At 40.0% G+C, this 14,079-nt stretch overlaps 1 protein-coding gene across 2 annotated transcripts in view; it reads right to left on the bottom strand.

The window, feature by feature from the left end:
* The window catches only part of CRY1 (cryptochrome circadian regulator 1), a 38,467-nt gene extending 24,485 nt beyond the window's left edge, over positions 1–13,982 (bottom strand). For both annotated transcript variants that reach the window (XM_068191063.1, XM_068191062.1), the window contains exon 1: positions 13,825–13,982. In XM_068191063.1, the coding sequence (XP_068047164.1) occupies positions 13,825–13,982 (158 nt within the window). The remainder of the gene's footprint in view (positions 1–13,824) is intronic.
* Positions 13,983–14,079: the final 97 nt, after the last annotated feature.

Raw genomic sequence — 14,079 nt, 5'->3', positions numbered from 1 at the left:
TGGGTATGCTGGGCTCCACGGTTCAAGCAAGACAAGGAGCTCTTGGAGAAGGTCCAGGAGAGGGCTACAAAGTAGATGAGGGGACTGGAGCATCCCTCTAATGAGCAAAGGCTGAAAGAGTCCAGGCTGTGCAGTCCAGAGAAGAGATGACTGAGAGGGAATCTTATCAATGCATACAAATATCTTAAGGATGGTGTCAAAAGGATGGGGCCAGACTCTTTTCAGCCATGCCCAGTGACAGAATAAGGGACGATGGACAGAAACTAGAACACAGGAAACTTCATCTGAATATGAACAAAAACATCTTTACTGTGGGAGTGACAGATTACTAGAACAGGCCCCAGAGCAGCTGCAGTCCTCTTCCCTGAAGATACTCAAAATCCACCTGAACACATCCTGTGCAATCTCCTCTGGGTGAATCTGCCTTAGGGGAGGGGTTGGACCTGATGATCTCCAAAGTCCCTCCCTACCCATTTTGTGATTCCATGAAATAGCACTATAAAGTTGGTTCCTATTTTGTGAGCCATACATCACAGTGTATTTAGCTGGTGTATTTAGCTTCTATGAAGTCTGGAACTTAACTTCATATTCAAAGGGCACCCACTACTCACCTAAATTATTCCCACGTAACTTGAAACGAACATCTCAAATTACTTCATGCTACAAAGGCCAGTCTGCTGGTGATAGAAGACTAACAGGCTCACAGCTTCCTAAAATCTCTCTCTTAGCGTCTTCTGTTCTTTAATGTAGATATTCTGTGTTTATTTTTTCCTAATCCTCTAATTCTAATCTAATAAATCAAAGTATTTATTATTTGACTTTAATTTTTTATGCCTGTTCTCTCCAGAGAGAAACTACTTGGATCCATAAAGGAAAACCAAGAGCAAACAAATTGCACTGGAGACAACTGGGGAAATATTACCTAGAAGCAAATTACAAATTTAGAGTTACTTGAGAGTACAGACATGGTCATACATAAATTTAAGCCACCTTATTCTCATGTATCCAAGTTCTCTTATTTAAATCTGCTATTCTTTAGCAGATCTTAATGATGAAGAAAAAAAAAATATTTACACCCCCCCAAACAAATAAATGAAACACATATTTTTTTATCAAGCTGCATAAATCCTGAAAACCTCCACTTTGTCATCAACTATCTCAGCATGTGGGCAGACTAGCGAAGGTAAATCTTCAACTCATGCTGCAGAGGCTGATGCAGGAGATGATGCAGGAAATGCAAAGAGCTCAGTAAGTCCTGGAAAACAGAACTGAAGTATAGCTCAAGACACAATAGATTAAATAACCCAAATAACTTCTGGATAAATGTGCTGTCTTCATCTGCCACAACTTCAGCAGCTCCCTGCAATACTGAAGGTCAGGACCAACAGAAGGTACATCACCAGAAGTAACTAAACTGATCTTAAAAAGTTACATAGGACAGTTAAGTAGAAGACTCTGATAACTAAGGAGTAATACTCAGTCATCTCTGCCCAAGTCACAGTAGTTTAAAGATTTTATGAAGAATTAAAATTTTACAGTAACAACTGTACTTTTACACTTTCCCTATCTACCCATTCCTTTTAGAAAATAGGAGTGGATTTCCAAAATTCACTTCCTAAACACCAGCGACAGCTTTTTTTATTATTTTATTGAAAGAATAAAGGTAGACAATTGGAGAACATCCTTTTATACAGAATCACTGTACTTTTTTCCAGTTTGCTTGCGTGAGGATTAGAATTAATAGCAAAAGAGAAGACTCAGACAACAACACTGCCAATTTCAAAAAAAAAAAAAAGAAAAAAGGAAAAGAAAGAAGAAGGGGCAGGCATCAAGAGTCCACCTTCCTGAATGTGGATAAACTTTGTTGGAGAAAAGTGGTTAGTAGAAGAGCAGTTGAATATCAAGAGAAACTATGAGCATTCCAGAAGAGTGATACTCATAGAATTACAGAATATCCTGAGTTGGAAGGGGCCCAGAAGGACCAATGAGTCCAACTCCTGGCCCTGCACAGGACAACCCCAAGAATCACACCACGTGCCTGACAGTGTTGTCCAAATACTTCTTGAACTCCGTCAGGCTTGGTGCTGTGACCACTTCCCTGGAAAGTCTGTTCCAGTGCTCAAGAAAGATTTTATATTTTCCAAGAAAAAGGTGGTTCTCTAGTTTGTTTGTTTTGTTTTAACTCTAAAGTTATTTCTATAGACAATATTTATAGAGGAATATTTGTAGGCTCTGAACTCTGGAAACATAATCACCAATGATAGGTATTATTGTTATGCAGAACCTTCAGGCAAAAAAAAAAGCTGTTCCCTATTAGAGGCCACCCCGAACAGAAACAAACCTCATTTACTTTAATCCTCCTATATTCAACATCAGGGGGCAAAACCACGGGGGCGGGGGGCGGAGGGGAAGGAGGAGGGCAGGAGGAGTCCACAAAGCCTGCAGCTCCCACTGTTACGTATCTCCTAACCTGATCATTTCCTTATAGCACTTTCAAGAAGAACATTTCAATATGAATCAACAAAAATAGTTTCGTAAAGTAGGTCGTTGCTGCAGCAACCGGGCGGCTGTTTGGACTACTCCCTGCCACAATGACCTACTTTTCCAGTTATATGTAACCGTTGCAGCAAGATCCGAATTTTCCTTCCCTACGGAGCCGCTCCGAGAGGATTCCTGTACCACTGCTGAACTTTATTCCTAACAGGGACACAGAAAGGCTTCATTTGAGCAGGTACAAGCAGCGGGTCGGTTCGGCTCTTCCTCTGTGTCCTATTCAGAAGTGTCGGTGGCTAAAGGTTACATGAAACCCAATATGTGCTCGGAGCTCAGAAAGTGCCACGGCAGCGCTCAGAGCCAGAGGAGCTGATAAAGAATGGAAGGGGAAGGTGTGAAAAGGAACAGGCGCTCGTGAACAGCGTGTCCCCTGCCAGACTCAACAGCTGGCACCAAACGCCGGCACAAACAGGCTGTTCCTGTACCACCATCCAAGCACAAGCTAATGGACACCATCCTTTATTACAGGTCTAAATAACATTAAACCTGCACAAAAGAAAAACCCTGGTGAATGGCAGGTAAAGCTCACATATTTTTAAACCCTATTTAACCCTGCATGCACTGGAGAGGGGAGACACAAAGGTACCACAAAGGAAGAAACACTGACAATTACATAATTCTCTCTTTACTGTTGCTGTTAAAACCAGCATTTTTCCTTACAACAAAGGAAAAAATATCACCTCTTAAACTAATGAAGGAAATAATTATCTCTGTAGAAATAAGACTACAAGACTTCCAACATCAATCACACTGACTTGCACTTAGGTATTTTTTGATCAATGTATTCAATCAAGTCCAAAAGCTTTCATTCAAGGTAAAATTAAAGAGACAAGCACAAGAGACAAACATTTCCAAGCAAAAGAAAACTCACTCCAAGAAAAGACAAGCTAGGCATTACCATGTAGTACACCATAATTAGAACTCCAGTCAACAGAAAGCTTCTGACAGATAATACAACTCATATGATGAAAGCAGAAAAACAAAGAACACACAAAAAAGCTCTCCAAAGTTTACTTTAGGTGTTTTAGGATTAAAAGTTTACTTAGGTATTCTTAAAATTTCTAAGTTCAGCAGGAAAAATACTGCAACTGGTGACATTATAGTACTGCAAGTGGAAAAGTTTTTGGAATTTCCTGCACTGTTTCATTTGGGAACAAGCCACTTACAATGACATAACTGTTCCTGAAAACCTCATACTCATCAAACAAAGTAGTAAAAAAACCACCCAAAAAGCCTAAAAATTATTTTTACTTTACCACTGCACTTGACTAGCCATAGAGCAACAACTGCAAAGGTAGGATTCTGGAATAAAGACAGACTAATAGAAGGGAAAAAAGTACAGAATTATGAAAAGAAATAGGAGAGGCTGCTGCTGAAAGAGCAACACATGATTACTAGTAACACTTTTCTGTTTCAAAGTGTGACCTCCAATGCCAAAAATGCAAGCTTTATCATGCTGTCTCCTATGGACACAGTAAAGAATTGGAGTAAAAATTCCTCCAAATGCTGCAAATGCAGCATTGAAGAATTTTGCTTTGGCAATGTTTCAGTGTTGGCACTGAAAAAGAGAGGTTGGTGGAGTTAAGTTCAAAAGAATGCAAAAAGCCAAATTCTAAATTGGAAAAATAGAAACATCCACATTATCCCCCACAAACTCATGATTTTCTTCATGGTTTAGAAGAAAAACACACTACTGCTGAGATAAAGTACTGCTCAACAGTAAATTTATTGGCAACTAGCTTACAGAAAGGAAATTTCAACCAGTAAAAGAACTCTACTCACTGAAAAGCACCATGACTATATGATGAAAATTAATTTTACACAGGTCTCCTCAGGTTACGAAAGCCTTGAAATAAAAGAGGAAAATACAAAGCAATTAAAGCAGAACTGTCAATATCACAGCAATTTTCAACTTTTTCCTTTGTCATAAACTGAAGAAACTACATACTAGAAAACGTTTCCAGGTCAAGCAAATGAAAGAGTATGCTAGAGAAAAAAAAAAATTGATGTTCCTCATAGAGACCTTTAAGGAAACATTTACAGGATTTGGGAAATACTGTACAAGAGCAGTAAACAGCAAACAGTTACACTCTCTAAAAAAAAAAAACATGGATAAAGCACAGTAAACTAGACCTGGCCCGTCATCTACTGAAAAGTAATGAAGGAAAGTCATAGGAATTATCCCTAGGCAACACAAATAAAACAAATAATTCAGATGCCATCCTTGGCTTGATCACCCCCATTAAGACTTGGATGGTTTCATCTTCTTGAGTTCACTAATAGCAAGACTTCTAAAGAACAAAACCGAAATGCAACCTCCTCCCCCAAAGACCCTTCTGAAACATGGATGGCAAAAATTACTGTGTAGAATATTTTCTTTTAAATGCATGTCTCAGTTTTGCCTATGTAGTCATACTTCTCCCATGAGACAGGAAAAAGGGAAAAAATATTAGGTAATCTCTGCTAAAAGCCACAATGTTTTCTTCAGCTTTAAGGCTTTTGGAAAAAAAAATGAGCTTGTTTCATCTCTAGAACATAAAGTATGAAGAAGAAAGAATGAAAAAAAAATCACTTGATGTTACAGGATTTACAGACAGAAAATTTCAATGCAGAGGAAACTCTATAGAGAACATAGCAGACAACATTTAGTCCATTCTTTAATGAGTCCAATATATTAGAAATCAAACCACTAACTATTTTCAATGCCAGCTGCTCCATAAAATTCAGTATTGTAATTCTCTGGATGCTTCCCCAGTACTTCAGAACTGCACAGATTGTGAAATTGAGATGTTTGCCATGATGTTCTGTATCTTTAGTGCATAGCAAACATGATCATGTTTTATGAACTATACAAGGCATGAAATAATGAGCGGCCTATATGAACAAGTTGCCTATTTATCTATTTATTTGTTTCTCTGTCTGATGCAAATAACCCTCTTATTGCTGTTTTTTCAATCACTTTTTTTCTCTCTCTCTCTCTCAATTGCAGCACAGTTTACCCCTCACTGATAAGGTCAGTAGAACACTGGCACTGAGAAACAAACAAAAAAAAAATCTGCAAGCACTGAACTCCACAGGTTCCTTGCTATAAAAAATAAAACATTTCCTAGGTCATGGATTTCATATGTTGGTTAGACAACAGATAGAAAAATACAAGTTTTCCTTAGAGGAATTGTTCCTAAGTAACCTGTACTGTAGATATTTCATCTCCATCACTGAAGAATTAGTAACATATATTCACACTTCACAATTTCTCCATTTGAGCTTACATACAGTTTTTTCAACATTTCTGGTTTTAATTCTGAAGGGATATGGGTTTATGTTCTGAAAATGTACAAACCTTCAGTGGGAGAATTTTACAGCCTTTACTTTTCATGTCTGTGAAAGAGCCACAAACATAGAGATGTTAAAGAAGAAATGCATGAGAATGAACAGGAAGGGAAATGCTTTTCTATAAATTAAGAAACACTATGTAAACTTCTAAAACAGGTCCAGAAAATTTCTCTAGTTTAGCTGTAAGAGGAAGCAATGCATAACACAAAAGCTCAAGGTGTACATCACATGCCTGTTAATACAGAAATTAGATATGCAGGACACATCCTAACCAATGTTCAGTGGAACAAATCCCATCCATCTCTGATAAAACTGAACAGGTTTTATCTCACTGCAAAAAAGTTGTTGCACTAGCACTTTTCAAAAAGATTTTAAGCAACAGTTTGACACCTGAATTTACTAGTTTACTTCCAAAACCTGGAGTATTATGAAATTCTTATTTCCTATACAGGTTTACCAACATTGAATTTTAGACCTTTCAAATATTAATGCAATTTAAAAATAAATAGTAAGAAATAAAAAATAAAAAAAAAATCAAAGTATGGAATTTACCAAAAAAGAGCACATACTTTAAGAAGTTCTGTTCACTGCAGCTCACTTACTGTCTAAACTAATGCTAACAAAGCTCATGTGTTGTTTTTTATTACCTCCACTGGTAATTGGAATGCACTCCAATTTTTAACTGTTACAAAAGTATAGGCAGCATGCGGACTTTGGCCACAGCCATCTCCACTTACACACTTGAAACAGAACACTGAAATATTGACCTGTCCTTTCCAGTCTATCCGTCACCTCCACTGAAGCTTTGTTCCCTTATAAAAAATCATTTACACTCAGGAAACTCCAAAGCAGTGAAAGCAAATGCTTTATGGTGACCTGAAAAACAAATGGAGGCTTCAGGGTTAGAAGAACACTGCAATTATAACTCACCTCTTGACCTAGATTGCAAAGAACATGAAAGCCGAAAGTACACAGAAGCACACAAACTAACCTTGCTCCGTGTTAAATCAAGAGTTCTGAGAAATCTAAGTGAAATGTATTGCACCAGAATACTATGAAGTTCTTACCCTGGTAATCAAATCTAGTCCTTTCCTAGGGGTAACCAAAGGTATGGCTATTAAAACTGCTAAAATGTGATACGCAAATTACTAAGCCCATGGAACACAAAGCTACATACTCTTACACTACTCACACAACCCACTCATGCTCAAGATGACTTCTGCCTTTTTAGGTCACTATGGGAAGGTCACAAGACTCCCTAAAGCAAAGGGTTTCTTTCAGTATGTAAATTCATAACATCACAGACTTTAGAGTGACTTCTACACCGAAAAAATGGCCGACTTTGCTGGCAGCTTGACCTTCCTCCTATCACAGGTTATATAACTAACCTGAAAACCTGCCAGGCACTGGAAAAGAACCAGTTCTGAAAATAAAGGCTTCCATGCTGTAGATAAACTGTTAGAAACTGAAAAGTTCAGGCAGTGCACAACGATAAACGGGCTTTTCTGCAATATTTGCATAATATATTTAAAGAGTAGCTTCCATTTGTTGGGATAAAGACATTTTCCCAAACTGGAGGAAAAGATTTTATTGTATTAAAATGTTCAAAAGAGAATGATAATATAAAATAACTTGCTTTGAAGAACATATGCGGAATTCATTGACACTGTCACATACTGATCAGTTAAAGAAAAAAAAAACTTCTGAATTCTTGATTGCCAAAAAAAGCGGTTTTCACATTCACCAATAGTGTTTGTTGGGGGTTATCACCCTCCCTGTTTGTGACCAGATCGGGAAACACTATCAGGTGTGGACAGATTACCTTGCCCTACTCAAATAAAGAATGTGATCTATTGATACTTTTGTAAAATAAAACAAAAATAGAGAGAAGGAAGACTAAAAAAATCCTATTGGCTTGTTTCAGAATCACATTTCTCCCTTAATACTAGAAGTCCACATACCATTACATATCGGGAACACTTGACCCAGATCTTCTCTGGACATGCTCAAACCTGGAGATCAGTGATGTAAAATCAGGTGTCTAAAACCTCAAAATTTCTTAACCTGAAGAATTAAAACTCCTTCAAGATCAGCCTTGGAGTCCAGATTGTATAGATGCTCACTGTAATTTTTCTGGCCTATACTAACAGCTATTTTGGAAAAACCAACTTACTGAGCACAATTCAATTTGCAGTACTGCCTGCTCCCTCCACACCAACCAGTGCAGTCTTCTTGTCCAATTGAATAATAGTTACTTTACAGAATCTGGCAATACAAGATCATTCACCAAAATAAGGAAACAAGAAAAGTGTAATTCCTCAGCTAGCAGGCTTATTTCTCACATTCTGACAGTCTGACAAAAAAGAAATTGCATATCTTTCCCAGCACAGTAAAAAGGCCAATACTTATTTTCAGCAATATCATTTCAAAGAGTGTCAACAAATGGCAAGCCACAGAAGAAAACAATAATCCCCTTCCAAAAAACACCTGGTGGTTACTGCAGACATGAGCAATGCAGGCCAAGAGTGATATGACCATTGCAATCTGACTCAAATCTATACCGCCACAGAAAGAAATGGTACCTGCCCTTCCCACTCTTTGCCTCTTCACTACTACTACTACGGTGACCTTTTTGCTGGCACAATCTACCACAGAGTTAATTCCACCAAAACTGGTAATTTATCTCTTCTGGACAGATTGATGAGCTAAACTGGCTCACCACAGGGTTGTGTGCTATCATAAGAGGGTGGAACCAACCCTTTCATCAACAGTGCAGGATTAAATCCATGAGGACATACGTCAGTGTGTTTCAATGACGTACTTTGTAAATCATAGGGCTAGATCATATAAAACAAATTATAGAGGGAGTTGCTGAATTGCAGGCACTTTTGGGGTAAAAAATGTTTTTTGTGGAGGAGAACAGGTGAGCAGCCTAGGGGTGTGGCACTGGGGGGTTTCTCCAATCTAGCTGTGGGTACCACGGAGTTCCCATCTGAAAACGCAACTTACGAAAAGAAGCTACAGACTTCTCACAGATTAATCACCTGCAGTTTAGTGGGCTGGGCGAACACAAGTGCTCCAAGTGGCACACGCCGCTCTAGAGTTGAAGCCACTCATTACAGGGTATGCTGGGTTTGCATGGCCACAAGTCAAGGTGTCAGGGGGCTACAAGGGTGGCTTGCTGTGAGAAGCTGCTGGAAGCTTTCCATCTGTCTTTCCAGGCCAATGCCAGACAGCTCCAACATCCACATGCCGCTCGCTGGCAAAGGTAGCGCCACTGGAATAATGTATCTGACAGGAGGAAAATGTTACTGCTCAGGAGCCATTGAAGCCAGAGAGGCATGAGAATATGTGAGAGAAACAACTCTGCAAAGTCCTAAGTCAGGGAAGAAGTAGGGGAAGGACATGCTCCAGGCACCAGAGCAGAGATTCCCCTGCAGCCTGTGGTGAAGACCACTGAGAGGAAGGCTGTCCACCTACAGCCCAAGAAGGACCGTGGTGGAGAAAATATGAGCATGAAGAATCCTTCCCCTGAGGAAAAAGCAGCAGAGACAACATTTGATGAACTGACCAAAACCTCCATTCCTCAACCCTCTGTGCTCTTTGGAGATAGGAGATTGAGAAAATGGGAGTGAAGTTGAGCCCAGAAAGAATGGAGGGGTGGGAAGAAGGTGTTTTAAGAATTGCGTTTATTTTCAGTTACCCTATTCTTATTTGATTGGTAATAAATTAATACATTTTCCCCACAATGGTAATGGCTGAGTGGTCTCTCCTTGTCCTAATCTTGACTCACAAGCTTTTTATTTTCTACTCCCTGTCGAATCAAGGGGAATGACAGAGTGCCTTTGGTGGGCTTCATGTTAAATATTTCATAAATCAAATAGATTTTCATTCTAAGTACTACACAATAAACACCAACTTAAAGGGATGTTTCCATCACAGAAGTCATAAATATTTCTGTGCATTCCTTTTTATATATTAAGCATGTCACCAAAAATTAATGAAGTATAATACACAAATTCTGTCTGCCCGAATTACACATATGAAATTCAAATCATTCATCAATTAATTCTGTTGACAAACTTTTTCCACCAATCCCCCATCCAACAAACACATCTCTATTGGACAAATCATAACTATGTAAGCTGAAACTGTAAGTATATTTTCAAAACCAGATGCACAGAATAGCAAAATTTAATAGATACTACAGAAAGATGTCTAAGTATTATTTTTAAAACAAGTTCCCATTTCCATGAATTGCAGTGATTGTCCTGGAAATGAAACATTTTTTTCCCTCTCAGGTTTTTTTATTTGCTTGAAATTTGAGTGTGCAAAAAAAAAAATCAGCTCTCTTCTCTCTCTGAAGTCAATACCACTATCTGCAATAATAGCAGCAGCTAACTTTGAAGGATGTTGAACACATCAATATTCTCACAAAATCTAAGAGATATACAAAGCAAATTCAATTACTCCTATTTTAAAAGTAAAATCTGTTCTCTTCAGGAATGGTTAAAAAAGTGTTTTAACTAGCATATCAAAGACAGACCTACCCAAAAAAGACAAACCAGAAGAGGTAAATTATTACCTAAAGTAAATCCTTATGCAGCAACTAAAAATGTTTGCATTTCTTTTCAGATATTGTGATCAATTGTCACTCTGCACTAAAACCAGGGCTAAATGAAGCTCTCCCCTAGGTGATGTTGTTAAGCATGAAATCCCATTCTCCTTAATATGGGAAAGTCTGTGAACACATACGAACACATTTTTTCAGAAGTAGGTAATGGTTACTTGTTGGAGTATGCAAGTTACATTCTTTGGCTGCTTTGTTGACACAATTAGATGCAAGCTAATTCTGGTGCCTAACATTTAAGGGCAACTGACAAAATTTTAAGAGAGCCTTAGTGTGATTTGGCATCTCCCTCCACCATTTCTGCATCACCTTTTATTGCACCAAGTAACTTCTCTCTCTCAAGTGTTGACCTGTGAACAACACTATGAACTCATCCCACAGAAAAAGCATGTTTCGATGAAAGCACATCTTGATTTATTTGACAGCTTGAAAAAAAAGGAACAATAAGAAGAAACTGAACAGACCCAGAAAAAAAAAGAAGTGAGCTGAGGGAGGTCCTGGCATTTGTTACGTAGTATTCACGAATTTAGAACAGGTAGGCTGAATGCCAGGAGAAAGGAGGTCAGTAAGACCATGTGACTGCTTAGTAATTAGACTTGCTCAATAGTGCAATTACACAAAAATATTAGTTCCTGATTGTTACATGACTGTTTAAAGAGAAAAGTTAATTAGAAAGCACCTATGTATTAAAGGTTGCTATTTACCAGATTTAACACACATTTGTTAATATAAACCATAACTGGTGACCCTGCAGAATGACAATATTCTAACAAGAACCTAAGCCTCCTGGTTTCCTGTATTCTTTCACCATTTTTCCTCATGTAGATTGCATTAGTCATAGTTTGACAGAGCAGAGTTTTGCCCAGGGCACTAGGACAACAAACTCTTGGTGTCAATCAACTCAAATTAAGAAAGGACCACTGTAAATTCACACCAGGAGGTTAAATTTGACTCACCTTCCTAATGCTGAAGGGCTTCTGCTCCTAGTCTCAAATAAAATGTTTCTCACTACAACACCCTACTCAACAGGCATGTAAGCAACGATTTTGCTCATAGTCATCATGTGAAAAAGAACATAAAATGTTTTTTCATTAAGTGCCAAATAAGACTGGGAAACTAAAAAATTGCATCCTGTATACTTACTGGGAATGTATGTGTCTGCACTGGTTAAACGCATCTCATTAAAACCACTGGAACCTAAAGAGGAGTCATACCAAACTAGTAACTGTCCACTTAAATAAAAACTGTCTGAGAAGAACCTTAATAAACATACAGCTTTAGCAGCCAATTATTCTATAAAGCTATTGTACTTTTAAACTTGAAAAAAAACGTGATGATTTCACAAAACCAGGCTATGAAGGCAGCAAGATTTCCTACTCAAATCCATGTGCAGCACGTGCCTCGAGGGTATTTGAGTACCAGGAGTTTGCTTGATGTGCTTTGGACAGGGGAGTTGTATCGTACCCCAAATTCAGTCCCTCTAACCAGCAACTAAAACCAGGCATTTTTCTTCAAATGCAAAATGCAGTGGAAGGACTAGCTGCCTTCTAAAACACTGAAGACACTGTTTAAGTAAACCAACCAGCAATACATCACACACAGATGTACCCAAGGACTCTATTAGCTAATGATCATATTACACAGTCATTGAAGAACCAGGGCAATAGCACTGAAGACATGAACTTCCTTCTGCTAGAATCAAAGTTCACATTTGTCTATCATTCACTAGCTCAGAGAATACAACCAAAAACTGTTCAGCATTTCAACTGCAGGGCACATTAGAGACCTATGAAGTATTCTTAAGACACTTAGACTTGTACCAGTTGTCCACATTCTTTTTAAACTTCAGTGGCTGTTCATGTTTCACCCACAAAATTAAGACCTCTGAGCCTCTTCACTAAGTCAAAATGTTATAAAAAAAAAACTTATCCCTTCAAAAGAAAAGTGATTTAAAAGTCTCTTATAAAATAAACATACATCATGAATCTCAGATAAGGGAAGTATCTAACAGTTATTCATAAGTTATTTTTGTCAGTGAAAATGAAATAACCATCAAGTTACAGTTTACAAAAAGCATCTTTAGTATTTCTATCTCTTGAAAACAAGAAGATTGTAAGGAAAACCTCTCAAAATCTGAAAAAAAAAAAAAATAGAAACTCAAAGCCTCCAAAGGTAAGTTACCTGGTTGGTAAAGTATAAGCTAGGATACAAATTATTAAATCTGAAAGGAACAATCCTTCAAGTAAACACAATTGAAACCTGAAGTTTCTAAACTTTGTCATTCTTCTGTGACATAGTTTAGGTTAAGATAAGTTTCATTGTGCTTGTTCCATAGCTAGGCAACTTCTCAGCATTGTAGTCTGGGCAGGCTAAGTTCACTAACATTTCAAGTTCCTGACATTGGAGGGACAGATGATACACAAACTTTACTGCATTATCAACCATTTTACAAGGGTAACAATTTTCAGATTCCTAGTGATTTTTTAACTAATCTCACATGACAAGCATGCACAGAAGTCCTATTAACCTCTGCCTTATGGTACAAATTTAGCATGCAAGCGTCAGTCACAGCACCACAGTAAAGTTCATTTTTATATCGGGTAGGAGAATTACAACTGGCTTGATGGTGCAGGAATAAATCTGCACTTTCCAGAAAGGGACACCGCACACCGTGCCAGCCCGAGCTCAAGAAGCATCTAGAGAATGCTCTCAGGCACACGGTGGGTTTCTTGGGGCTGTCCTATGCAGGGCCAGGTGTTGGACTCTATGATCCTCGTGGGTGACTTCCAACTCAGGATATTTTGCGATACCCTTCCTTGCAGGAACGCTTCTCTGAAAAAGTACTTCTGAACTAAGCGAGCAGCTTCGCAGTTTCTCCAGGACGGAGTCGCCCCGGGGTTCCCGGCTGCCCAGAGTTCCTGAAATGGTGCAAACCAACTCTGGGCTGCTCCCCACAGGGTTTTCCGCCCGGCAGCAACCCGGCTCTGAGCTCCAGCGCTCGGGCACTGAACCGCCGCCCACGGGAGCGAGAACAAGCGCCCCCCTCAGCGGGAAGCCACAGCCCACCGGCCCGCGCTCCGCCACGGGCTTCCCGGTCCCTTCTTCCCCGTCCCTCCCACGTGCGCCGCAGCCCGGGCCGGCGCTGGGCTGGATATGTAACACCGCCGGCCCGCGGGGAGGGCGAGCGGCCGAGGGAAGCCGGCGCTGGCGGCGGCCCAATCGGGCGCGGAGGGGAGGGGATGGCGGGGAGGCAGCGTGACCGAATACATAACGCGGGGATTAGGGCCCCCGCAGCGCCCCGCACTCACCGCCACCTGTTGATGCCCACGTTGGAGGAGCCGGCGAACCAGGGGTCCAGGATGTAGACGCAGCGCACTGTGTCGGCGCCCTGGATGCATTCCCGCAGCGCCGGGTTGTCGTGGAGCCGCAGCCCCTTGCGGAACCAGTGTACGGCGTTCACCCCCATGCCGGGTGCGGGCGCTCAGCGGGAACCGCCGCCGCCCGCGGGGCCGTTCATGGCCCGGCGCCGCCGGGCGGGCACGGACGGGCGGCGGGGCGGCCCG

This window comes from Anomalospiza imberbis, chromosome 5 (assembly GCF_031753505.1).
Source record: "Anomalospiza imberbis isolate Cuckoo-Finch-1a 21T00152 chromosome 5, ASM3175350v1, whole genome shotgun sequence".
Taxonomy (NCBI): domain Eukaryota; kingdom Metazoa; phylum Chordata; class Aves; order Passeriformes; family Viduidae; genus Anomalospiza; species Anomalospiza imberbis.
Note: the sequence above shows the minus strand (reverse complement) of the source record. Positions and strands in the feature narration are given on the sequence as shown.